The sequence below is a fragment of the Kwoniella bestiolae genome, chromosome 5 (assembly GCF_000512585.2).
Source record: "Kwoniella bestiolae CBS 10118 chromosome 5, complete sequence".
Classification (NCBI taxonomy): domain Eukaryota; kingdom Fungi; phylum Basidiomycota; class Tremellomycetes; order Tremellales; family Cryptococcaceae; genus Kwoniella; species Kwoniella bestiolae.
Window position 1 is genome coordinate 676,320 of NC_089245.1, and position 26,616 is coordinate 702,935.

General features: G+C 47.2%; 10 protein-coding genes across 10 annotated transcripts; 5 read left to right on the plus strand and 5 right to left on the minus strand.

Annotated features, from left to right (window-relative positions):
* Window positions 1-413: 413 nt before the first annotated feature.
* I302_106647 (uncharacterized protein) lies at window positions 414-2,136 on the plus strand (the record flags this gene model as incomplete). Its single annotated transcript, XM_019192703.2, has 6 exons — window positions 414-439; window positions 506-538; window positions 606-676; window positions 747-810; window positions 872-944; window positions 1,009-2,136. 6 exons carry the CDS (start codon window positions 414-416, stop codon window positions 2,134-2,136), a joined length of 1,395 nt encoding a protein of 464 aa, XP_019045700.2.
* A 319-nt stretch (window positions 2,137-2,455) lies between these two features.
* On the minus strand, window positions 2,456-3,448 carry I302_106648 (uncharacterized protein; the record flags this gene model as incomplete). The annotated part of the gene is made up of 4 exons (XM_019192702.1): window positions 2,456-2,814; window positions 2,934-3,094; window positions 3,189-3,298; window positions 3,377-3,448. The coding sequence occupies 4 exons, from the start codon at window positions 3,446-3,448 to the stop codon at window positions 2,456-2,458; spliced, it is 702 nt and encodes a 233-aa protein (XP_019045699.1).
* An 853-nt stretch (window positions 3,449-4,301) lies between these two features.
* I302_106649 (uncharacterized protein) lies at window positions 4,302-5,200 on the plus strand (the record flags this gene model as incomplete). Its single annotated transcript, XM_019192701.1, has 2 exons — window positions 4,302-4,509; window positions 4,590-5,200. 2 exons carry the CDS (start codon window positions 4,302-4,304, stop codon window positions 5,198-5,200), a joined length of 819 nt encoding a protein of 272 aa, XP_019045698.1.
* Window positions 5,201-5,929: 729 nt separating this feature from the next.
* On the plus strand, window positions 5,930-8,620 carry I302_106650 (uncharacterized protein; the record flags this gene model as incomplete). Its single annotated transcript, XM_019192700.1, has 8 exons — window positions 5,930-6,098; window positions 6,221-6,483; window positions 6,568-6,683; window positions 6,760-6,908; window positions 6,987-7,173; window positions 7,293-7,719; window positions 7,794-7,979; window positions 8,042-8,620. The coding sequence occupies 8 exons, from the start codon at window positions 5,930-5,932 to the stop codon at window positions 8,618-8,620; spliced, it is 2,076 nt and encodes a 691-aa protein (XP_019045697.1).
* Window positions 8,621-8,980: 360 nt separating this feature from the next.
* I302_106651 (uncharacterized protein) lies at window positions 8,981-12,924 on the minus strand (the record flags this gene model as incomplete). Its single annotated transcript, XM_019192699.1, has 9 exons — window positions 8,981-9,133; window positions 9,216-9,324; window positions 9,397-9,455; window positions 9,520-9,543; window positions 9,612-10,439; window positions 10,502-11,044; window positions 11,136-11,250; window positions 11,322-11,503; window positions 11,566-12,924. The coding sequence occupies 9 exons, from the start codon at window positions 12,922-12,924 to the stop codon at window positions 8,981-8,983; spliced, it is 3,372 nt and encodes a 1,123-aa protein (XP_019045696.1).
* Window positions 12,925-13,367: 443 nt separating this feature from the next.
* I302_106652 (uncharacterized protein) lies at window positions 13,368-14,069 on the plus strand (the record flags this gene model as incomplete). Its single annotated transcript, XM_019192698.1, has 1 exon — window positions 13,368-14,069. The coding sequence occupies one exon, from the start codon at window positions 13,368-13,370 to the stop codon at window positions 14,067-14,069; it is 702 nt and encodes a 233-aa protein (XP_019045695.1).
* A 323-nt stretch (window positions 14,070-14,392) lies between these two features.
* Window positions 14,393-15,697, minus strand: I302_106653 (di-trans,poly-cis-decaprenylcistransferase; the record flags this gene model as incomplete). The annotated part of the gene is made up of 5 exons (XM_019192697.1): window positions 14,393-14,518; window positions 14,587-14,839; window positions 14,930-15,046; window positions 15,162-15,304; window positions 15,452-15,697. 5 exons carry the CDS (start codon window positions 15,695-15,697, stop codon window positions 14,393-14,395), a joined length of 885 nt encoding a protein of 294 aa, XP_019045694.1.
* A 514-nt stretch (window positions 15,698-16,211) lies between these two features.
* On the plus strand, window positions 16,212-17,210 carry I302_106654 (uncharacterized protein; the record flags this gene model as incomplete). The annotated part of the gene is made up of 3 exons (XM_019192696.1): window positions 16,212-16,461; window positions 16,551-16,732; window positions 16,830-17,210. 3 exons carry the CDS (start codon window positions 16,212-16,214, stop codon window positions 17,208-17,210), a joined length of 813 nt encoding a protein of 270 aa, XP_019045693.1.
* A 321-nt stretch (window positions 17,211-17,531) lies between these two features.
* On the minus strand, window positions 17,532-19,900 carry I302_106655 (uncharacterized protein; the record flags this gene model as incomplete). The annotated part of the gene is made up of 3 exons (XM_019192695.1): window positions 17,532-18,975; window positions 19,164-19,492; window positions 19,658-19,900. 3 exons carry the CDS (start codon window positions 19,898-19,900, stop codon window positions 17,532-17,534), a joined length of 2,016 nt encoding a protein of 671 aa, XP_019045692.1.
* Window positions 19,901-21,259: 1,359 nt separating this feature from the next.
* On the minus strand, window positions 21,260-25,927 carry I302_106656 (uncharacterized protein; the record flags this gene model as incomplete). The annotated part of the gene is made up of 4 exons (XM_019192694.1): window positions 21,260-22,351; window positions 22,427-22,629; window positions 22,696-24,570; window positions 24,634-25,927. The coding sequence occupies 4 exons, from the start codon at window positions 25,925-25,927 to the stop codon at window positions 21,260-21,262; spliced, it is 4,464 nt and encodes a 1,487-aa protein (XP_019045691.1).
* Between the last annotated feature and the right edge of the window lie 689 nt (window positions 25,928-26,616).

The window sequence follows — 26,616 nt, forward strand, 5'->3', positions numbered from 1 at the left end:
GGTATGATAGGTAGAGAGTGAAGGTTGTTTGTGCAAAATACAAGTTGAAATCTGAAAAACTTGATCAAACGCACCTGCAACTTGTCCGAACCTGAAATTCTATGAAAACGAAAAATTGGGATCGATTACGTAACATGTTAAGACTGAACTCGGGTGTATCTTGAACATGAACCGGTCAACAGAGGGAAAAGATACACACGATGAGATTATCATCGTTGATATTCAGTAATCAATTATTTATATAGTCTGCTCATCCTCGTCACCGATACGTACACTCAGACAACCAGAGAAAGGACGGGCATCATCTACCATAGCAGTAGTCATTTCCGAGCTTAGTCTATCGATACTCACACAACGGATCGACAGGTCATCTCAACGCACGCGACTGAGCAAGGAATATCAGATTGGTAAAGATGGGTCTGTTCGCTGATATAGATGGGTAAGTCTGTCAGCTTCAACCACAGCTTTGCACGTCACCAATGGAAGCTGATACTAGCCCTATCAGCCAATTCCATCGTGCAGTAGATATCGTACAGAGGTGAGTCCATCGTGATGTAACAATCAAGCTTACTGTCAACAAATGGCTGATCGGGGGTGATGAGTAGTTTACCGAAAGGCGGTCCTGTACAGACATCTTACGAAGAGAAGTTGTGGTTGTACTCCTTGTACAAACAGGGTAAGTTAATCAACTGTCTACTTTCCAGGGGTTGACACTGATCATTCTGTTTTTGATGTCCGACAATCAGCTACCGAAGGTGATATATCGATACCTCGACCTGGGATGTTAGATATTCTAGGTAAAGCGAAATGGTACGTCCACCTCTGTCTTGACCATGTCATTATCATACAAGCTGATGTACTGCCGTCACAGGGACGCATGGAACAAGCAGAAAGGGATCGACAAGCCAGAAGCCAAGCGGTTGTATGTCAATGCTCTATTGAAGGTGAGTAAACTGAATTGCTTCGTCCAGCAAAAAGCAGGGCTGATGTTCTGCATGTACATCTCAGATCCTCCGCAAACATGGCGATTCTGAGGGTTCTCAAACCCATATATCAGAGTTGGAATCCTTCAACACAGCACACGAACCCCCACTCAGACCGGTATCTCCAGCATCTTCCTCATCATCATACCACTCATCCCAAGCTTCTCCTATCGCTCAACCCTCTCCACCGAAATATAACATGTTACCTCCCGATCCACTCCTACCCCCTCCGGACGTTGCGGAGGATATCGTCCCTCCCTCAGCACTCACATCCTCGCATCGATCTCTACTGAACCTCTCTCAGGCTCATCAGTCTCCCTCCATTAGTCAGCCTCAAAGGAACTATCAAGATAGTATACCAGCCGTTGGCTCTCGGACGCATAGTCTGGCAGGAGGACATGCCGAGAGATCAGGATCAATACATTCTTTCCGTCAATCCCAAAGACCTCCGGTCGACCAAAGCTATCTGCGAAATCCTACTCCAAACATCGGTCAGATGCCAACGTATTCACCAAACCTACCCGCCGTAAAAGATTTTATCCAGATCCATACGCCTGATCCATCAATTTCTCCCTACCTAGGCGTAGGTATACCACACCCCACTGCGGGTCATACGCCCATAACAAACTATCCCACTAGATTACCAGGACCAGGATCGACATCGACCTTCAACCAGGCTCCTCTGAACTTATCTGTGAATTTGCAGAACATCCAAACCTCCCTCTCGGCATTACATGAGAGGTTGTCCATATTGGAGAGAAACCAAAGTATGATTCTGAGGAAACAGGCCAACGCCGATAGGAAGAAGAACGGGTGGTTCTCGTGGAACGGGAATACAGAGTTCGAAGATGAGCTGGATCAGCTGGAGGAAGATGAGTTGAGGGATTCACAGCGTCTTAGAAATCCCAGTGGAGGGACAGGGTCAAATCAGATTACAGTCACGAGAGTTGGGAAGAGGAGATCGAAATTGTCTATCAGATTATTATGGTTCCTCCTATCTACTATCAGACGGGCGCTGGTCGATGTTAGTGTGAGTCTGCTGGTGACTGTCGCTTGTATTGTTGTGTTGGGTGGGGGGTGGAGGAAGGCGAGGTGGACATTGGGGTTGTTGCAGGTTAGGTTTCAGAGGTATTTGACTGAGGGGGCTTTGTAAGGTATTTGCGGTAGAAGGAGGAAGGAGGAGAATCAGTTGTATATACATTATTGCATGTGATGAGGAAGTCGACCGTGGTTGTATGCACATCATAGTTGATATTTGCCGGAACAATCATAAGGGTATATATTCATAATTTGTGATACATATCGAAATCGTAATGTTGTAAATACCCATATCATCTTCTTTGTACAAATCTACTCTGAATGTTATCTTCCTCACGTCCAGGTGCAACTTGTTGAGTCAATCCCACCAAACATATATCATCCTTCTTCCCAACTGTCGTGAGTGATCCGTCGAATCCACTATATTCTCTTATCTAGAAAAACCTATACCACAAGAAAAGAACCACGAAAAACCCAATCCCACCCACAGGCGCCCACTTCCTGATCAAAGCCTGCAAATTAATATTCCTAGCTGCCTTCCTATATTTCGCAGACTCCGACCTAAGCGAAGTAGATAAATGGGACATCCTATCTAACGAGTCACCACGCCAGAGGAGATCTTCCATGTTTTTCGTCATTATTCGAGTTACGTCTTTGAGGTTCTCGTTAAGTTGGTCGAGCTGGTTTGGAGGTTGGGACGAAGAAGAGGAGGAGGCGGAGGCGGAGGGACCGGATCCTTGGGTTAGGGAGCGGGAGTCGCGGTAGAGTCGGGTGGTTTTGGAGATGAATGTGTCTGTTGGGTTGGGTTAGTTTTGTATACGTGGAACGATAAGGCGGGCACAGTTGATGGACAGAGTACGAGATGGTAATTGGGATATATAGGATGAGTTCAGATCAGATTAGATAACCCACCAAATCCCATAAATGCATATGGTCTCGTCACACCCTCGATCTTCCCCTCATACGACCTCTGGAACTCCTTGGACAGTTCATCCAAATAACTGAAAGCCAATTTACGAGGATATGAGGAATCACATATACACATGTAAATCACCTTGTCGACTATGAGGTAGCTACAGGATGCAAGATCAGCACGGGATCTCTTCTCTCTTGTAGATGCCGTCGAGGAGAGATTAAGGCAGTTGACAATGGTAAACCTGAACTCACTGTAAAGTGTATTGTCCAGATTCGATCGAACAGGCAGGTTCACTATTCGCGTTGAGCCTTCTGAAGATGAGCTTGGATTGTTGTTTGTACTCTGTTAATGCTTTTTCAGTCTAAATCATATCAACATCGACCAAAGTTAGCATCCCCTTCTGTTTGACATTCCTCGTGAAATGACAAGTCGAACTCACACTCTCGTCATCTACACTAGCGGCTAATGGTAGTCCATCGTGCACTCTAAATATCGTTGTTGATCTGACCATCGTGGATGTCTTTGGTATTCTTGTTATGCTGTGATAGATAGGTGAATGGAAAGAGGACATTGATTCACATAATCTTGTCCAACTTGACGTGTCATCTCGAGGTCTGCTAGTATCGGCTATGTCAGGTAATAGTTACGTAATGATCACATGAAGCCAATGCGCTGGTACTTGCTCGTACAATTTGCATCAACTTTCTCTAGCTATGCATATGGCTCATTGGGGATGAGCTTGCCCCCAAGCTGAAGCATATGCAGGGTCACTGCCACTGCCTTTATCTTGTCTATAATTTGCATGTACGATTCACTGTTTTGTGCATTCAGACTACATTCAACAATGTTGAACCTGTGTGACTGCCCCGGACACCTCCACCTGATCTTTTGATCTGGTAGATGCAGTGAGTTAAGAGGAGAAGGAGCAGCAATGACGCTCAAGCACCTGCCTGGTCCGGATCGATACCGTATGCATCTCATACCGTCTCAGCATTTACTTCTTGTCGACTAACATGCATGTGGATGGAATCCAGGTCCAATGCTGTATGAAGCTTTGAGTCCAGGCAGACGATTCAGTTCAGCCAAGTGGAGGTTTTAACCCTAAATTCCAAACCAGAGTTGACGAGACGGTGAAGCGTGCTACTTCTGTCTGATAAGTTTGCTATTCATCTGAACGACTGAACACCCTTCATAATTCAGCTGCCCCCCCTTAGCAGTGGCAATATCAGTTGATCTGCTCGATCGACTCGACGCCTCTATCACTGTCTCGCTCATAAGTAATACAAGCGATCAATACACTCGATATCCTCGATATACCCACAACACCTTCTCTTCAGACAGATTACGCGGAATCGACCACCATAATGAGCATCTTCAACAGATTCCACTTGCAAATTCGAGCTGGATTACTTGAGGATGTTGATCTAGATAGCTGGGAGCGCATCATCTGGTTTCCTCAATTGGAACAAGGGGTCTCTATGGAGAGAACCCCCTTTGATCAAATGCCATCCAAAGGTAAGAGTACACCCACACTCGAGCCCTCCGAGGCTGCGATCCGAGTTGAAATCAATCGTGAGCATTTCAACTCGGCTGGTCCACTCTCGTAGCAACTCCTTTCACTAACAATGACCACTCTTCCTGTCAACGGATAGAACCTTCCTCTTCGACATATACCCCTCCCACCACTCAATCTCGACAGTCCGTGTCTGTGCCAAGCCGACCCGCGCGACGAGTTCAGGCAGGACAACCTCCTGTCGCCGGGCCCTCACACATCTCGACCGAGCCTCGAGCCAACATCGAGCCGGAACTATCGTCTATCGCCCAACCCAGGATAGAAGTGTCAGAGTTCGTCACTAGAAATCATCTATGGGACGTCTTCAGGGGAAAACTCATTTCTCAACAATCAGCAGAACCCCATGCAAAGACGGAAAAGAGCGTCCTAGTCCAGCTTACTTATCTACATCATTTCCCCGGTGAGCGATTAGGACCCAGACCACCATACTCAAATAGAGAGGAACGATTCACCGAAACCCAAGCCCTGGAGGGGATAAAGAGGGAATCGAAGTTCTATCAAAAGTATGGCAACTCCTTAAAAGACGTGATTCCTGCTTATATTGGTACCTACGAAACTTCTTTTCGAGAGACTCAAAATGGAGATGTCACGGTGGAGCTCTATGGGATGATATTTGAAGATCCAGGTGAACTGGTCGGAGATGCGTGGACGGGCTTGTATGATGACGACGTTGATATCGAAATCTGGTAAGTGTTAGTTCATCTCTCGTTGATCCCCACCGATCATGTAAAGTATTCCTTCTCTAACTGAAAGGACGAAACCCTCTCAATGAGAATGCACATGGCGTACAGCTTATAGAACAAGATCTGCGATTAAGGAACATGCCACTGACTTCTGTGGAACTAGGTCAAAATTTCACTCCGCCTACGATACCTTTCATTCTCTTGGATTCTTCCATGATACCGACATTGTTGCGTTGAACCTGTACTACGATAAGGTCAACCACCGAGCACGTATCGCCAATCATTTCGACACCTTGATCATCAGTGATCATGACAACGATGAAACGAATCAGAAGGTGATCAAGGAGTTTTGGAGTTACGAAAGGGACAAATTGCAAATGTACAAAGATGCTGTCATGGCTCGGAGATCGAAGTTGGTTCGGGGGGCTGATGGACAAGGGTTATCTCAGGACATTGAGCGCTCTCAGTGTATAGATAGTTGTACAGTGCTGTAATTTCAAAGCTTTACAAAGACGGTGTACCGTACATGCCACTGCCACTGAGAGAGCCCACTACAGTATGGACCAGGAACAGGAACGGAACCGCGATTGACCGTGGGAAAGCAAGAAACAGTATGTACTGTACGTGCACAAACAGATATTTGGCCACATCGATTGGATGGATGAACTCACTTGTTCACATCTTTCATCTCTCATCTTCATTTCATTCCGTCGTACGATAACAGCCATCTCTCAACATGTCAACAGTATTCTACCGCTGGGGGGCTGGCCGAAATGAGCAGCGGGTCACCTTCGATGGAACCCACATATCCGTGTTTGATCTCAAGAGGGAGATCATCTTGGGGAATAAGATGGGAAATGGGAAAGATTTCGATATTGGTGTATATGATAATGTCACTGGTGAAGGTGCGTGCCGTGCTTCGTCTTCCCAAAATTCTCTCTTGCTCCCTCGGTGTCCATCGTATATCTGAGGGCTGCAAATATATATATATTGCGAGCTTCAAGCTGAGATCTATCTGATATTGCAGAATTCAAAGACGACAACCACCAAATCCCACGATCATCCTCCCTAATCGCCCGACGACTCCCCTCCTCAGCCAAAGGCAGAGGAAACGCCCAGAATTATATTGTCGGAACCTCAGCTGCGGACGCTCTGACGGGAGATCATAGGATTGAGTCCCATGCGAGGCAGGCGATGCAGGATAAACAGAACAGGGTCGGTGGGATTAGAGGTACAGGAGGGACGTTTGGGAGTATGTCGAAGAGGTTTGATGGGAAAGATGATGCGAAGGTGAGTTGAGTTTGCCCCTTTCACGTATTTGACCTCTGTCCCTCATAACGTGACTTGTGCTGACCCTCCGTGTACAACGCATAGCCCGGAGAACCTAGTGTACCGATATCGACCGGAAACGCAGAAGAAGATGCTAAGATTGCGGCTGTCCTGGCTCAAGGGGCGGAAACGTGGGAACAGATGCAGGAGGATATGTCAGCGTGAGTAACACTGTGAACCACTCGACACGTCACTCGAAGGTGCACATATGGGCGTCGTGCTGATTTGGACGTTTAGAGGTTACCGAGCACCCGCAGCTAGAGCAGCGCGGACCAACAAACCTTCCGGATCTGCCGTGGCAGCTGCGAATCAGAAGTATGATTTCGGTCTGCAGCACGATAAAGAGCCTCCAGCAGGTTATATATGTTATAGGTGTGGTAAGAAAGGTTAGTGTCGAAGCTGTTTCTTATCGTCCATTCAAGACGTAACGATACCTTCAGCTGACATGTTACACTGTTTTTCAGGCCATTGGATCGAAAATTGTCCAGACAATGAGGATCCAGGAGCGAACGACCGCAAGCGATTTGTTAGAGTCACGGGTATCCCCAGAAGTTTCTTGAAGACCGTCGAGACACCTGGTGGAGTCGAGGGATCAAGTGGTGGTGCAATGTTGACCGCTGATGGTGGGTTTGTGAGGGCTGTTCCTGATCAGTGAGTTCAACTTTCTTCAAATTGTGATACAAATGAACATCTCGTACAATGGCCATCACATGAATGACCGGGTACATGTATACCACTATTTGAGACTGATATAAAATCTGTTTAATCAGACGTCAATGGCAAAAACAAGCCGCCGCGAAACCTCGAGCTCTCACCGGATCAGACGTCAGAGATTCCCAGCCTTTAGATGCTGCTTTGATTTGTCCAATCTGCAAGAAACTGGTCTGGGAAGCTACAACCACTCCATGCTGCAAGACCAACTTCTGTGAAGAGTGCATTACGAATCATTTGCTGGAGAACGAATTTGAATGCTTCACTTGCGAATCGAAGGTCCAGAGCTTGGATAAGCTGATTCCTAACACCGAGTTGAGGGAGAAGGTCAATAGGTATGTGGAAGGGGAGGTTGAGAGGTCCACGAAGGAGAAGAAAGAGAGTGATGAGAAGGAGAAGGAGGAGAGTGGGGGTGGGGACGAGGACGGAGGAGAGGAGAATGGGATGGAACAGGACGGACAAGACGAGGTCAAAGGTGACGAAGAGGTGAGGTTTCGGTTTTCCACAATTTCATTTTTTCCAAAAAATAAGGTATTGACGGTTTGATGAAATGATGTCAGATCGAAGAAGGTGCTATATCACCTACCAAAGCTGAAAAGAACCCTCGACCGAACCTTGGACCTAATGTCAACACTGAAAATGATCGGAATCAAAATCAGAATCAAAACCAGATAATAGGTGCGAATGGACAAGCGATCGATCTTGATAATCTAACACCGCAGGTGATAAATACGTATCTCATTGGGGTGAGTGGTCTTTCCTATAGATGCCAAGGCTAGGTCATGAAAGCTGATATTCGTGAACTCAGGCAAAGAAGATGCTTCTCAACCCGTCCCTCCTTCCACCCGCCAGGAACATCCTAACTCAGCAAATCCAATTACTCCAGACTCAACTATTGAAAATCCAAATGATGAACCTCAACAACGGTGGTGCGCAGGTCCCATTAGGTCAAATAGGTAACGGCAATATGAACAATGGGTTTGGCGGGAATCAAAATGGATTTAACGAGATGAACCAAATGAACATGATGATGATGAACGACATGAACATGGGCATGATGGGTCAAATGGGGATGATGGATGGTATGAACATGGGCATGATGGGAATGAACAATATGAACGGGATGGGGATGAACAATATGGGAATGGGTAATCAAGTCCCCTTCCAACATCAGCACCAACAACAACAGCAATTCGGTATGAACAGAGGGAGAGGTGGATTCAGGGGAGGAATCAGAGGTGGGAGAGGAGGGGGTGTACCATTCGCGCCTGCTTTGACGGGGAGGGTACCGCCTCGAGGACCGGGAATGGGGATGGGAATGGGCACGAAGAGAGGGGCGGAAGATGATTTTGGAGGGGGGGAGAACAAACAGCAGAAAGTCATGTGATGCGTTTACAGGTCAGCTTCGGCTCGGCAGAGATTATTGTTCGTCAATGGTCAGAGTGTTGTATTTTACATGCATTTCCATATTCATCTGTCTGATTCACGTTCATGCTGAGGAAATCGTCGGTCGAAAGATACGCGGGGATGTCAATTGGTAAGTTAAGTGCACGATTGGACATGAATCGTTATGCTTCATCATCATTATAGAGGTCTAACAATATACAATAGAATACCATAGATACAAGTGATACAACTACCGGCCATGCACTTGCTCCGCATCAAAGTGGTACTCGGGAGTATCGACCGGAATGTTGTAGATGTCCAGCCAACCAAGTAGATAATCAAATGATCCAAACCCTCATCCCTAAGAACCAATTTCTCTCCCTTGAGGTTGATTGTTCTCCTCCTTCTTCGCCCTCTCCTCTCTCAACTTCCCTTGAAATCCCGAAACTTCATTCCACAACCTCAGAACCCCGCCCATCTCTGTCAGAGATATATACTTATCTCTCCAGAGAATCTGAGAACATAACCAATCAACATCAGCCTAAGCAAGAGCCACGGTGTACACAGCGAAGCATAGAGAGAATCATTGTGCTCACTCGTAGATGATCTCCTATTTCCCTGGTCAATCCCGCTCGGAGCATCACTCCCCCATAAGCCCCTATGAAGGATCTATAGTAATTCGATCGACCTGAAAGTGGTATTGGCCTGCACAACATATCATCGTCAATCACCGTTCATATGCTTTATCTTGCCGGAATGCGAATGAGAAACACACACCCCATCTGATACACCCATCTATTCCAGCAACAAGCCATAAACCTCTGTTTTTCGGTAAGCTATCAATACGAGCATCATCGTCAGCTAGATACCATGGGTTCTCGTGAGGGTGGTTAAACTCACATGGTATCTCGTCCAAATCACGGACTATCGCTCAATCATCAGCATCACATCCTCATTTGATGAGTGATGATTCTGTAAGAAGAGCAGCTCACCTCCTCATGATCCCTTATGATATGTCTAATCTCCCCTCCATCCCACACTTCATCCAGCGCAGGGAACAGATCAGCCAACGTACCAGGATCGATCCGAGTTGACCACCTCGTATATTCGTTGACTCGATTAGACATGGATGGTCCTGCCAGTCCGTTGGAGGTAGGTTTGAGAGTATCAATTACTGTTTGGACGGTGGGAAGGGGTGCTTTGAAGGTAAGCTTGGTGGTTGGATGGGAGCTAGAGGTACCAAGGGGCAGCTGAGTTGGACGTTTGAGCGGTGTTGAATCATAATTTTCTGTAACATTGGTATTGACCATATCTTCCTTGTCGGTAGGCAATGTTGCGTCCTGTTTACCGACGAGGGGTAATAGCTCTAGATTAGGTGAAGTGGTGCATGAAGTGATTCTGGGTAAATCGCTAGTAACAACGTTCCCAGTATCAGAAAATGAAGGTAGCGCAAGCTCATGGTGCAGTTGAGGTATGTGAGGAGAGCGAGAGGGAAGCGAATTGATTTTGAGAGTCGGACCAGCAGACATGGCTTCCTGACGATTGAAAGATATCGTTCGCATCCCACCTATACCCGTAGCATTGCTCTTCGCTTGGTCTACCATAGACACGCCAGAATGGGCTCCCAGTGACGGATTGCCGGGCATCACCTGTCCCCTCTCATCCGGTGAAGTCGTTCCTACTTCTTCAACAACAGATACAAGCCCCTCGAGATCTTCCGTGGTAATGCTCTGTCGATCCGTCTCATTGTGACGCAGATCATCATCTCGATGATCTCCAACTCTGATCAATTCGATCGTCGTTATTGTCCGATGATCCGACTGCATGCTGTGAATCAGCATCGATACGCCCGCCATAGGCTGATGTGAACAAGGGGACTTACCCGTTGCCTTGTCACCTTAACTTGAAAATTGCCTTTATACACGATAGCAAGGTACGTAGCCACCTCTTCCTCACTATCAAAATTTTCTATTACCTCCCTTAGTAGAACAGTAGTACCCGGATCAACTGTCCTCGAATTATCAATCAAGTGGATATTGGTCGTACGTGGCCGTTTCGGAATAATCTTTCTAGGTAATGGTCGAAGGGTCGTAGCGGGATCCCAAGCCCACGAAGGAGCGGGTAACAATCTGAAGTGTTTCCCAGACGCACAGCGTAAGTCGACAGGTCGGTGTTCGGGATTGGGAATGAAAGTACCATCTGCACACACCACAAAACGCGATTCGGATCGTAATGGTCCGTCATACAAGAGCTTCGAACCTCTGTAGAATCTGGCTTCGATTGAGAAAGGCGAGAAGGGTCCTTCAGTGGGATTTGATTGTGGAGTTGCGGTAGTATTCGGAATTGAGAATGGCAATCTGACCTCGGAGGGACGTATCGCAAGATTGTGTAGTTTAAACGTGTTGGAGAATGCAGGTTTATCAGACTGAGTACGGAAGAACCGATGAGATCAATCAGCATAATCGGTTGCAGTAAAGGCAGGGAGTGAAGCGGAGAGGAATCATTGCATCACTTACACTTCCACGAAATACTTCGATTCGAACAGAATCAGGTATTTGAATTAGATCAAATATCGCCCGGTCCAGCATCTCAAATCGACCAAGTTTAATAACGAACCATCGATCTTCCCGACTACATTCCCAATTGTCATCAGACCACTTTCAGCCGTATGCACGAAGTAGGAGGACGGCAAGTCAACTCACCAAGTATGTATGTTATTTTCCCGCTGGATGCAACTATTCCAAAATTTCTCAAAACGTCCCTTCGGTCTACTCTTCTTCCTATCCCTGCTGTGAAGGTTCGGGAACTTCATTTCTGCAAGATGAGCGATGCCAGCCCGTATATTCCGAGGTAAGAACGGTAAACCTCTGGTAGGTGGGTTGTTCTGTATGCCATGAATATCAGTTTAATATCGATTAGGAGGCTTATCTGGGCAGATCAACATACATTTACAGTGACCTTTTCCTTTCGACGCTTCTTTCTCAAATATTTCGCCACGGTCTCCGTCATTATCGTCTTCATCTTCCGCAGAGGTGATCCAACATATTCTTCCTTTCCTGCTAATCCATCAAGAACTAATCTATCGGAGTGAAATGTCCAAAATCGATCAAGGGGATTACAAGCGATCTTCCAAATCCCGTCCGCGTCCAATGACCGATCTAAATCATGCGAGTATATCCGCTGTAGGGCTTCAGGAGAGATGGTGGAGCGAGAATCAGATACGGTGAGAGAACGACGACCTCCTGTTGATACAAATGGCAGGTCGATCTCGTCGATCAACCGATTATGTCGTGTCGGTGTAATCGATAAATCTTGATCCATCGATATTTCTCCAGGCGAAACGCGTTCATCCTTCGTTCTTTCCATTATAGAACCAACAAATTCCGGTAATTCTTCTTCCTCTTCTTCCTCGTCGGTATCTAGATGTGTCAGATCTATAATCTCCGTCGTCATGCGCGGGGCGACTTGTCTAGGAAATTTGAGCCTTTTGGATGAACCCCCTTGAGACGAGGAAGAGGTTGTCATCATCCGTTTGCGGTGGTTGTTGGTTTGGTTCTGTGATGACCTGCTGGGAGATATAGAGTTGGGATCGAGTGTTGGAACAGACGAACGATGTGGTCTGGAGTGCTCTGATGATTTGGAGGGCTCGAGAGTGTGGTGAGGAGGTTGAGGTATATGGGATCTTGAGGAAGAAGCGTTGGACGAATTGCGTTGACTGGGCGGAGAAGGTGATATTTGATATGGTCGAAACTCGGATCCTCCTTTCAGCGTTGAACACGTCGACAAAGTCTGATTCTGATGTATATCCTCAAGTGGAAGTACACGTCGCAGCTTCGAAGGTCCAAGTTCAGAGTAGATCACCGCTCGGTTGTTACTGGCGATATCGTGTTCGTTCCTACTGAGCGAGTCCCTCGTGGCTTCTTGGACGTGCTGCATGGCATTGGAACTGGAATCTCCAGTAGTCGAGCGAGGTTGATATCCTCCACCAGGGGCTATCTTCCTAGCTCCCTTGACACTCGCATCCACGCTTTCATGCCTTGTTCTTCCTACGGAGACTTCCTTCTTCCGTCTCGATGGGCCTGCCACGGGCTGTTCAATCATAATTTCGACATTGGTTCCTTCTTGCCGGGTCGTGCTTGGTGCGGAGCCTCGAGAAGATTCATCCGTGAGTCCGAGTCGATGAATAGGTTGAGCGATATCGTACCGAAGGAGCCGCTCCGAAGGGCTATTGTAGGGTCGTAAGGGAGGTAAACCTCGGTCGCGTGTTTGGAATTGTCGACCATCGCTTCTTGAAGGGGGTCTCATTGTAGTAGTGACATACTTAGGTTGTACGTTATACTTGCTCTCTTCTGCTCGTTACTCCTGGTCCCGTTTGGAACGTGTGATGACAATGGTTGGTGTATAATATATAGTATAGAGAAAGAAGGGGACAGGAAAGAAATCGACATGGACATGGACATGAACATGAATAGATCGCGTGTTTACAAGAACAGTCGGGTGAAGTGAATTCAGGGTAAAACATACTCGATTGCGCACGGACATTAGAGATGTACTCGTAGAGTGGAGGGACGCAAGGACGAGTCCGCCGAAGGACATGAAAGATGACCAATCGCACAAACGTTAGCATCCCCTTTCCTTGTCCTCTTCACATTCAAGCGTTCGACAGGTACAAACCCATATACCAGCCTCCCCTGCCACCCTCCCCTTCCTACCATCCTCTCCCCTCCACATCATAGCACAAATCAAAAATGACCATCCCACCCCCACCCCCATCCAATCCAGACGTATCATCCGAACCACGCCGCACGACCAAAGAGACCCACCCGCACCTCCCCCCAGGTCTGATCCTAGATGAGAACGGCAAAGTATGTAAAGTGTGCAATACATGGCAGGATTTTGCCAAGATCGGCAAGAAGAAGCAATCTACGTCGTCTCAGGATAATAATGCTCAAGGAAGTGGGAGTAAAGTAAAGGGTTTGGGCGGTATGGCGGGATTCGCATCACTCCTCCAAAACTCTTCCTCTTCTTCAGCCTCAACATCAACACAGCAAGCAACAATAAATGCAAGTCCTGTACCGCAGACAGAGGCTGAACCAGATCGAACCAACTGTCCTCCAGACACTGCAGCACTAGGTCGATCCACATGGACCTTCCTCCACACCACAGCCTCATACTATCCCCAAAAACCTACCGAAACCCAACAATCCAAGATGATAAGTCTCCTAGACTCCTTATCGACTTTCTACCCCTGCTCATGGTGCGCCAAAGATTTCCAGAAAGATATGAAGGTGAATCCTCCGGAAGTGAAAACACGAGATGATTTTGTGAAGTGGTTGTGCGAACGACATAATACTGTTAATAGGAAATTGGGGAAGCCTGTTTTTGAGTGTAGTTTAGGGAAGTTGGATGGGAGGTGGAAAGATGGTCCGGAGGATGGGAGTTGTGATTGATCGTGATCATGATACGGAGTAGATAGGACAGATCTATGAGTTTGAAATAGGGCATATAGGTGGTTGTGATATTGGACATGGGAGTTGGAAGACCCGATGTTGGGGATAGACTCGGATACAGCAGACAAGGACAATGGAACGGATATAGATGATACATAGCATACACTCAACTCATTGTAAGATACCTAGAATCATACCATGCATCACTCATATGTACAACAACACCTTCTACTCGCTCGTCAATGCGATCTTGTCTACCTGTCTATCTATCTATACACTGAGACACGAATCATAATCTTCATTCCTGACTACACGTACCAAGCTCAATCCCACCCCAACTGCTTTACCCACTGCTTCTGCTGCCACCCCAACAAGATCGGAATCATATCTGACAGACCGAACTCAGGCCAGAAGGTATTGACGAAGTGGAGTTGAGTATCCTCCGAGGCCTGGAGCACAATACAACGGAGTCAGCTCATCGAACAGACTGAGATATTGGTTCCACGTTTAAACCCACCTGCCACATCATAAAATCGCTCAAGCGCTTCACATTCGACGTCCTCACCAAAATATCCAAGTTCCCACTTTCCTCTGGTCTCTTAAACAACCCAGAATCGACATGTAATACCGACTGGGAGGTACCTAATCTATCGAAGATCTGGGTAGAGGTGATTTGCTCGGTGTTGGAGTTATTGTCCTTCACGGTATATCTTATGGCGGTTGTGATTTCATCTCTTGATGCATAGGGTGCGCAGATATTGAGCACCCCACTAAGTACAACGATGAGCCATATCAGTATACTCTACAAGTAAGAAAAAGAAGCAACTGTGTCATACTAACAAAGTAAGAGAGACACCCACTTTTTATGATCCTTTGTCATCTCCTCCATCTCCCTCAAAGCCTGTTGGACGTCCTCTGGGAAAAGCGAGGTCTGTCCGACGAATTTGATCTGTACGCCGTATTCCTCTAGCAGTGCTCTGTAGTCGAACGGATCACCCGTCAGTCACGCTCATAATGCACACAAGATACCTTCAGTTGGACCAACAATGCAACATAGTAGTGCACGAAGTCGAGGGTAGAGATCCTACTCACCCATGCTGACACAACTCTGCCAATCTATCTTTAGCCAACCTCATCAACGTCGATACTTCATTCTCTGATCTATTGAAGTTATCTATCGCGAATGCATAGACTGATACTGCTCGTATTCGTAATCGTAGACATATCTCGAGAGTCTAAGTGAGACGAAGGAGCAGTAGAATCATCAGCATCAACTTGCACCGGACCTTGGTACAGTTAGAAGACGAGTACAGCGTTGCGCAGCGAGACCGAAATCTAGCTATGAAAGAGGAATTTCACCAAGTGTAAGAACATTTACTTACCCTCTTCAACGCTGCGAATCCCTCTCCATGCCCCTCCGACACCTCTTTCCCCAATCCCCTAGCATACCGTCTATTCCCATCCATGACGAACCCAACATGTTGAGGGATCGGTCCGAGGGATATGAGATAGAGGAGTATGGTGGTAGCTATGGAGAACAAGCCACGCACTATGGCATGGAGGAGGGCGAGACGTTGGGGTGGGTGAGGGGGTGAGGTCGTTGTTCGGGTTGATGATTGCTCTGACATTGTATCGGCTGTTGTCTTTTGTCTGCTCTGCTCTTCGATAACCATAGATTATGTGATGAAGTGCCATGACGATGAAAGGAATGCAGAATGCAATGCTCGTAGTGGAAGCGAGGTATTCGTATTCGGGTATAGGCCAATTGCACGGTCGATACCCGGTTACCGATTAGGAACCCAAGCTAAGGTGTACGACATGTCCATGCCGGGTTGAGTACATCATCATCTGGGCCGAGTAAGTCATCATCATAGACCTACATACATACATACATGGGCATTTGCATCATCATCACACCACCACAGCCTGGGAGTGGGAGTCATCCTTCCCGTTCAAGCATGAGCCGACGGTGAATGTCCGTGGATCCAAAGCCCACTGTCCAAATGTGTGAGAAACAGGTATAAATAGACTCCAGTCGATCGACGCTCACATGCCCATCTAATTCAATCTCAACAAGCTCAATTCCCAAGCTGAACAAGTTAAACCTAATCAATCGATAAATACCATACTTACTCCAATACAATGGAAGCAGTCTTCCTAGGAGCCTCCAAGGGGATAGGCTACTTCACCCTCCTAGACTTGCTATCGAATAATCAAAATTGGAAAGCCACCGTCCTCCTGCGTAAACCAGATGTATTCAAGGACAACCACCTGATCCAACCGTTCATACAGGATGGGAGACTCAGAATCGTACAGGGGGATGCGACGGACGAGGGAGATTTGAAAAAGCTATTTGAAGGGAGGAAGGTTAATCTGGTTATGAGTAGTATCGGTATGTCCTCATCCCACACAATGTTTATTGTTCCTCCTCATCTTACCACCTTCATAGAGGAACAGAGCTAATATTTCTGCCAAACACAGGCGCCGCCCCTCAATTCGGCTTGTCAGGCATCAAGATTGATCAGCCCGATCTGTGTACGCGCGGGTCTATCGCTTTATTGCATGTGCTCGAACGTCTACCTCAGGCTGTTCCTCCGAGAGTTATAGTGTGCAGTTCGATGGGCATAGGGGAGGCTCACAAGGATATGCCGCTGGCCATGAGGGTGAGTGTATTTCCATATATAATACGATGGTGTATATACACAAACAATGTTCGTTCCCATAAGACCTAAACTCATCCTGCATAATCAACGTACACAGCTCCTCTACTCCTGGCTCCTGAACAAACCACACCAAGACAAGATGTCCCTCGAACTGCTATTCCACCGCTCGTCCATCCACCTTTCCGACCTCACCTCCCCACACGACATCCCGCCCGAAACTCTGCTATCGAAACAGGCAATCGAAGGGACGAAACCCAATTTCTTGCCCGAGGTAATCATCGTCCGACCGGCATTTATGCCCACGGAAGAACCGTTTGATGCGCAGCCTGGACCGAGGGACATAGTAGGGGTCGAAGAGGGGTTGAGGTGTTATACGATTAGACGAACGGATGTGGCGAGGTTTGTAGTTGAGGAATGTCTGCCCGGGAGTGGGGGGGAGAAGTGGGTGAATAAGTGTCCTGTTATTGGGTATAAGTAGTGGTATGATTGGGGGGTTGAAACAGTATTATCATTATAATTATGTTTGTATTTGCTCTCTTGAAAATAGTCTATACGACATGAATGGATCTGCTTTCGCTCGATAGATGAGAGGACAAAGGACCGCATGGATGCATGATACTCGTACATGTTCGTAGCTTATAATCCCAAATAAACATCAACCTCGTGAAAATAATCCTTTAAATTTCAAAAAGCATGCAAAGTCAACAAACATATACACAGTACAGCACAACCCGGCTCGGTATACACAGGACCCCAGTCATCGAGCTCAACGACACCTGTGAAATCTTCAGACCATCCGTCATACCCTTCCACTCGGCGGCGTAGATACGACAGGAGTAGGCGGTTCCACCTCCAACCTCGGCGTGGCCGTTAGCGCACCGTCGGTCGTGCGTGTCATAGTAGGTATGGGAGCGTCGGACTGGCTGGGAGAAAGAGGCGTTCGAGGAGCAGTCATAAATGTATTAGGCGAAGAAGTGGGACCATCGTTGGTACTCATTTCCATATTCACATCCACTCGTATAGGTGCAGGTAGAGGTTTGGTCCTGGGTATCGTGGTGTTCTCGTTTATCGTTGGAAATGTAGATTCACCCTCTTCACCTTCTTCCCCCTCGCCCTTTTGTTCTTTCCCAGACCCCCTCACATCCTCATTCGCAGTCACTTCCAAACCTAAACCCAAACCTTCACTTTCAACCCCTACCCCAATCTCCGGCGGTCTACTCAACCCCCTCCTCTCAAACGCCTCATTATTCCTCCTCTCATTCTCACTCATCTCCCAACTAGGCAACCGTTCCTCTCCAACCTCAGGTGAACCTTCCGTAGATACACTCCCCCTCCTACTTCCACTTCCACTTCGTCCGCCCTCACCAAGATCCACACTCAACCCCTCCCCTCTCGTCCTACTTCTCCTCCGTCTCTTATACTCCGGTACATCCTCGATCCTCTTCCCAGTCAACCCAATAGCCTCCTTGGAAGAAAGGAACTTCATCTGGTCGTCCGATAATCCCGCTCGGGGCAATGCCGTGGAATCGAAGGAAGCTCGAACGGCCGTATTAGGTACTGGGCTCGAAATGAGCAACGAGGCGGTCGATTCCCACGGTGTGGTACTGGTTGATGGTGATTTAGATCTACCAAATGCGAAGGACGAAGATGCTCTAGAAGTGGTCGGTTGAAGTAATAATGAAGTAGAGGAGGAAGCTTGTCTATTCCTATCTCTGCGAGTCTCCAACATTTGTGTAGTGGCGGGCTGGGCTTGTTGGTTGAACCCAGCTCTCGAGAGGAGTTTACCGAATGTGGAGGATGTTCTGGTTCGGAGATTTCGGGGCGGTGGGACCTCCTCGCTGGGGGAAGGGTAACTCAGCGGAGCAGACATCGCTTCTAGGTACGTGGGTGTCAGACCCCATGATCGCCTTGCGAGCGATTCTCGTCGGACGAGTGATTCACTTCGTTGGGGTGTTTCAGGGGAGGAAGTGCTGGGAAGGGGTCGAGGGGTGGTAGGTGATGGTGTACGTATATCAAGTTCGATCTCCTCTCCTTGTGACTCATGTGTCTCTCCTACTGGAGATAGACCGGCGTTTCCTATGTCCATCTCATCTTGATTCCCGAGCGTACGTGCCGATCTAGTAGAAGAAGATCGCCGATGGGAAGGTAATAGCCCTCTTTCAATATCGCCTTCTGGACCTTCTGCAGAGTTGCCTTCTTCGTCGGAGTATGAGCCGGATGAGAAGGATGATTGGGAGCGTTGTCTGAGCATCGCAATAAGCAACAAGCAATTAGCACAATTCGACACGATGATTCCCCTTCTCCTCGTTATCAGCTTCCCGCACAATTGGTCTCCACGATTTCCTTTGATGTCCTCAATTCACCTTTCCTCTCTTCTCTTGCAGGTTTTCCTACTACTCGTCTCAATGATGTTCTGCACAGCCTCACTCACCTAACCAACACCAGCTCCTCATCACCCGCCTCTTTACTATAAACAGGCAACGTCTTAACGCTCCTGCCCGATTCCGTTCTCCTAACGTTCCTCTCCCTATCTCTTGCCCTCCTCGCCCGCCGTTCCGCCGAGGTAGATGCGGCAGTGGTGGTGGTATGGGTTGTATTGCTGGTCTGACCAGTCAAGGGGGTTGTCGTTCCCGATAACTGATCGGCAGTGACTGTTCTAGGCAGACTGTCTCGGGTGGATATGGGCTGTAAAGCAGCGGTGGAAGTCGTGGGGAGAGAGAAGGATCTGAAGAGTGAGGGTAGTTTGGAGCGGAAATGGACCTGGATATTCGTGTCAGTATTTACTTCCGCTTGTATCTAGAATGGTATGCTATCTCATCCTTAGAACAAGAAAGGCGATATACAGTAAATTCACTTCAACCGTCCTTGGCGTTACTGACAGCCCCTAGAGCCGTTTCCAGGAGTGCCATGGATGAGACAACTCACCAATGTCACACATACTATAGCTACCACCAGAATCACAATGATAGGAATGATAATCTCCAGAGCAACCCCTCCCCCTCCACCAGATTGGTTCCCATTGTTATTTCCAGAAGGAGAGTCGGTGGTATTGTCCGTTGTAGGGGGTGGAACTGCTGTGCCCTGTCTATCATACAGGTGATTTGGTAATGCAGATGATGAGGAGGTGAGGAAGAAGAGTAGACTGAGGGATATCGATAGGGGTTGCATGTTGATGAGGAGTTGGGGTAGTTTCTGATGTGGGTGGGTGGGTGGGTGGATCGTTCTCTTATATGATATTTAGCTGTACTTGTTTTTTCGGTGTCTGATACCTTTGGACCCACGGCAAGTGTAGCAGTAGACAGTAGATTTAGATGTCACAACCCGTCGAAGCGAGTAGTGAAGTGTGGTGATGAGATTAATGTATAGGGCAAATGATGGTGGTGGTGTGATGGATGGGGACAACGCGTACGTGGTTTGTACGTTTCTCCTGCTTCTCCTGCTAGTCGATCAATCCTGTTTCTATATCCCACTCAGGTGAAGACTGGATGGACAGATAGACTGAATATCCTTTATGTCTTGAGCTATCACTTCCTTTCGGGCCACGGGCTATGCAGGGTAAGAGTGTTACACTACTGTACACCCAAAGCGATATAGACGGGTTACTCGGTCTTGTATAATTGTAGCAGTACCTTCACCTTGCTTGATAGATGATGAGATCATAGCCTCATTGTAGATGGGTGTCTGGGTGGTTGATCAAAGGATACTAACAGACGGTCCGTGGGTAGTATATGATGTGTGGTACTTTACATTACATCTTCCATCTCACATCTTGATAAATCATCTTCCATCTCTTTTCAACAAGCACAACCACCCATGTGAACTTTGCAATCTCAGAGTCAAAGTCACATTCCGGAATGAGTTGGTCGTAGTCGTAGTCGTATTCTCAAATATTTCTAAATCTGCGTAATCAAATAAACAAATACAAAGCTGTGTAGTCCGATCAGGTGCAACTGAGCTATGTATGCTATTTTCTGCTTTATCGGTTATAAGACTCGAAAGATGAAACGGTGCCTAGTTCGTCGAATGTCGAGTATGCACCATTCCGACTACTGTGACGTTATCAGACCCGGTAGTATCGTAATCTCATTGCAACTTGACATGCGATCCCGTACTGGACTAAATGTAGGTATACTTGAACGATAATGCATCATAAATATTTAACGCATACCTACCAACCAGCTAAAAAATAACCAAAAAAGCAAATATGTAAACAAGAAAGTCCCCACGAAGTACGCTGAAAAAGTATATATACAATCAAAGATCACGGAAGAAATGGGGTATGCTGTATTTGGGTTGGATATGATAATTATTTTTCGTATTATCTAATCTCTGATCTCTGTATTATTTACTATTACTCTTGCTCTTGCTCGACATACTCATAAAATTCGTTAATCTCGTTACTTTACACTGAATCACCAGTCTAATTTACTTTTCTCCTTCTCCTTCCCTCTATTGAACGAAAGGATATTACCAAACTAATCAAAACCAAAACCAAAACCACAACCATCAGCATCACTTCTCGCATCATCACCAAGAGATGAAAAGTAGCAGGAAAAACAACCCACCATACGTAGCAGGTACGACCCCCTCCCTACCCGTGAGCGGATCACGGGCGAACCACCATTCCATTGACTGCTCATCATCCAAAACCACAACCCTTTGTCCAGCTTTCATAGCCAATTCTCCCTCCTGAAGTTCAGGCCCATCAAAATCATATCTCATCGTCGTCTCTCTTCCCTCCTCTTCTAACTCTTCATCCTGATCCCCACCTTCCGAACCAACAGGGTATGCACCAGAGTTGTAGCTCGATGGATCTGATACTCTATTTTCCTTCCTGTTCGTCGACGCAGCTGCACCGGCACCAGCTAGACCACCGCCTATAAGTGATGCTTCGAGGGCAGCTTGTACATTGTTAAATACGTTTTGGTGTGTTGAGTCGATATCCCCATCTGAATCTACCTCCTTCTCGTTATACATGGTTTGATCTTTTCTCTCTCTCCGTCTGAAGCAGAACGTCAGGAGAAGTACCAGGAGGACCAGGAGAAGTATGAGACCAGTAGCTATGGCAATAGCTACGAGCACTACCAGTCCTCTAGCGAGGTAATGTCGGACTTTGAAGGAGAAATCAGATTCAGACCAGAACAAAGCCGATCCAGCCCCCAACCCGCCATTCGAGGAAGTTCCAACGAGGTAAGGGTAGAATGTCGATCCGTCATATAATGCCGAGGTGACATTCCCTGAATTCTGAAGATACAAGTCCCCAGAAACCATCAACATCCTATCTGATTCAATTGATCCCTGGGGTTCATGCTCGGATTTCATAGGTACGAATGCAAGTTGAGAGACCAATGATCCAGGTGCGAGTGGGTTGGATTCCGATTGAGCAGTCCAGGTGGCTCCGTTCCATTGTTGGAGGTATGTCGAGCCATCCGAAGTGGAATATCCAGCCGCGAAGATGTTACTGGAATTCTTGTCGTCTACTGCTATAGCTAATGCTGGGCCGGGGAGGGTACCGAGAGGTGTCCAAGAAGAGTTGGAGAAGCTGTACGAAGCGACGTAGGCTACATGACCAGAGGAAAGGGCGAATGATCCGGCAACGATGAGTGTATCGGATGAGTCCTGTAGACATGGGACACCAAAGATAAATAAACTTCGTCCCGTCTATGTGCTTCAATGCAAAAAAAGACAACCTACCCCTGCAAAATCAACAGCTCGAACCTCCCCTCCACTCAGCCCAGATCCAGGAGTAGACCACTGAGCATCTTTCGAATCCCAAAGACACACAGCCGCACATCCCAGCGACCCGGCCGTCCCGAAATTACCAGCCACGACGACAGTATTGGTATTTCCTCGTGTTTTGATAGCATTGACAGTGACATTGTCCGAGCCAGAAGATGCTACATCATAGCACGTCAAGTATGATCAGCTGGCATATCTACACTGTTGGAATGAATGTGACTTACGATTCAACGAAGCCATTCCTCCCGTAACCCAATTTCCAGCTTTTAAATCATATACCATCAAACCGCTTCCTACATTCTGTACATTCAGTGCTTCTCCTCCCATATAAACGTTATTTCCAATCACATTGAGAGTCTTGACGACCCCTTCAACAGGTGTGGAAGGTCCAGTAAGTCCGCCGTCTTTTTCATTATAAAACGCCAAACCTTGGATATTATTGGAGGACGAGGTGAAATTTCCTCCCAAGATTGTGATTGTAGGTTTACCAGAAGCAGAGGAGTTGGTCCAGAATGCTCCAGACAAAACAGCGGGAGCCTGAGAGCTCTGACTGGGGATGGTGGGCGGTGTAGCTCGGGAAGATAAGACGTTATGAGCTCGTTCGACGATCGCATCGGTATATCTAGCTAACCATGATCGAGTGTATGGATGATTTAAAGACCTTCTTCTTGATGATGTTGATGTCGAAGATGAGGGGGATGATCCGGATGTACCGAAGTTTACATCATTAAGAGATGAAATTACTGCATCTCCATTATCGTCCGTCGAAAGTGTTGCGACTCCCCCAACGGAATTTCCAGCATGTCCGTAGACTTTTCCAGCAAAGAAGGATTCGGAAGAAATCCCGAATGAAGATGATGGGACTGCTCCCGCAGAGACATTTCCAAAGACTATACCAGTATTAAGCCATTCGGAAGTCGATATGTCGTATACTGCATATCCACCTGATCCGCTTGAAGTTCCATTGGCCGAGACGATGTGAGAGAAGTTACCCATGACGATCAACTCGTTTGGTGAGGCTGTGGAAGCTAACAAGTCGGTAACGAAGCCATCCAGACCTCCACCAAGAGCTGCCCAGGCTTTCGAGCTGGGATCGTATCGCGCGATATAGTTCAGGGCGACTCCACCAGACGAAGCTGTAGAAGTGAAATCTCCACCGAAGAACACGTATCCTCCCACTACAGCGGCGGTGTTGACTACTCCACTAAGACCTTGAGATGCTAGGGCTGAAGCTTGACCAGAGGCAGTATCGATGGAAATGACGTTGGTGTAGTTGTTTGACGCTGAGAAATCTCCACCTACAAAGACGGTGTTGTTGGCGGCGACGATGGTATTGACGACCCAAGACGATGCGGCCGATCCAGAAGCGTTGAGAGCGGCGTCCAAGCCAAAACCTAATCGAGTTAAAGCAGTTTCCGTATCGTTGGTCAAGGAGGAGGTAGCGGCGTTAAGGGAAGAATTGGTGCTTCTAGCGTATTCATACACACCATAAGCGACGTTGTACGTTGAGTTGGTAGTAGTGTTTGTGATGGGAGTACCAATTACGTTGGTACCGTTTGAAGAGGAAGAGGTAGTGGAGATGGTCGATCCGGATTCGGTAATGCCAGTGAGAACAAGTTGGATTCGGTCCGCTACCACCACGTAGTTGTTCCCTCGAGCTGGCGCAGCGGGATTAGCAGCAAGAGCCAAGCTGAGGGTAGGAGTGAAAGCATCGGAAGTAGCGTCGACTGGACCAGAATAGACCAGAGTCTTGGTGTCATAATCGACTTGTTCGGATATCGTGCTTGTCCATCCTAATCCACCTTGAAGAGGGAATACCTCAATGTCTACCGAGGTTCGTCCATCACAATCACCGATGTTCAAACAGCCAGGGATGAAGACGTAGATATCGTATTGGCCTGCTGAACCGACGTACGGGTAGAAGGTGACCTGAGCCTCCGTGGGGTCACGAGTAGACACCGAGGAAGAAAGGTATAATTCTGTTGCTGAGGTGGTAGCGGCTGTTTTGGTTGACCAATCGCCGACGGATTGGACAGTACTGTTCTTGTCTGAAGAACATGTGCTCGAGGCTCCTGCGCCTGTTGCTGAGGAGTAGGCACCTGAAGAACAGAACGATAGTGTATCAGTCACATATACATAGAAGAACGAGAGATTGAACATACCATCAGTCAAGAGCGACACACTTCCTAAAGCCGCACCATCCCCTGTCCATTGTTTCAGTTGAATCTCGAATCCCGTCAAGTTATGCGTTCCTTGGGTGAAGATGAAATCCTGAGCAGAGATGGTAGGATCGGTGTATAAAGGACAATGATCCGTACAAGTCTCGTTCTTGCCTGTCTTGGGATCTGTATATGTCATGTTGAGTTCCTGATAATCCGGTAAAGAAGTGAAGCAGAAGTACGTGGTCGATCTTCCATCTTCATGTCCATTCACCATCCTGACTCCCGTAGCAGGCAAATATTCATTTCCTACCAAGTTGACATTCGATATCGTATTTTCCTGAGCTAACCATGTAGATGTACCGGGACATAGTAAACCATTGGTATCCCCGTAATTCTGTCCATCTTGATTCAAACTCGAGCTTGGACCAGCATGTATCTGATATGAAGCTGATTCGCCGGCACTGGCAGAGATAGTCAAGGGGGTCAAGTATCCAGATTGTCCAACTGTGGTAGTGTTGACGGGAGCGTTGGGTTGAGATGTAATATTGTTTCTTGAAGTTGAATTTGAGGAAGACGAGGATAGGTAGGTAGTAGTGAAATCTCCCCCGAAGTATAAACTTTTCTTATCCGTCGAAGGCGTTATACTTTGTACTACGCCGTTCAATCCACCGAACGAAGGGGCAGTCCACGATGAGGAAGAGGTAGACCATAAAGCGACATTCCCACCTTGACCTGTAGGAGCGTTGAAAGATCCCCCAAACCATATTTCGGAATTATCGTCATCGCAATACAGCGTATTCACGTTCCCTGATAATCCCGATGCTAGTGCTGAAAAGGTGTTGGTGGATAATGAGAATGATCCAACGTTGTTTGCTGATACACCTGACAAGGAGGTGAATGTACCGCCAATGAACAACGTTCCATTCCCACTGGATGAGTCGGGTGATGAAGACCAGCATAATGAATTGATGATCCCTCCCTCATTCGTACTCCCCAATGCTCTTAATATACCATCTTCCGTCTTGTAGAACAAGGTGTCTCCAGTCGTCGAGAATGTTGAGGAAGAAGAGGAAGAGGAAGATGCGAAAGGTGAATCAGATGAATACCAATCTAAACCTGAGAATGAACCTCCTAATCCTACTGTTCCCATCTTCCCATAATCCACCTGAGGGATGGAGGACGGTGCGGTAGATCCTCCCGCCATGATGGTGGGCACGAACGTGAGGATGGTGGAGACGAGGAAAGAGGGGATGGTAGGGAATGGTCTTGATGTTGATGTTGACGGTATTGACATTGTTGAAGGGGTAAAAGAGTGTGAGATGGATGATAAGAAAGGTGAAATTTGCCTGGAGGGCGGCAAACACCCCTTAACGCGTCTTTGGTCTCTGTAGTGAAGGGAGGGTCGAGGTCTAAGCGTTGTGATGTTTTTATTTGTAAAGGAATGTCCTAGTAACAAAGTAAAAGCTTGGATCTAACAAGAGGTAATGAGCGTGATTGTCGAATTTGTTGATGTTGTCGACGTTGAGAGGGAGAGATGAAAGAGTGTGATTGGTCTATGGTGAGTGCAGCATAGTATCGATTGTGGGAATGCGAATGAAGATGAGGATGGAATGAATGAAAGGTATAAGAGTAAGAGATGGATGTATGCAATAAGGGATGATGATATGATGGCTAGTTTGGATTTTGGCTGAAACGTAACTTGTAGTGTAGTGGGTGTTGGACGTGTTGACTGATAAGTGTGTATTGGTGTGGATTGGTGTCTTATCCTTTGTCCTTTCCTTTTCCTTTTCCCTTTTCCTCTTCGTGTCTTTCTACTCTGCTGTGTGTGTTGATATTCAAGACTCTGGGTTGATGATGATGATGTGAATGTGAATGATGCTATGATGCTATGATGTTATGATGCTTTGATACAAATGATGGGTTGATGGTCCGAGCTGTTGTGTGTATGTACACCGCTAGCTGTTTGGTGTTTAGTGTGTTGGT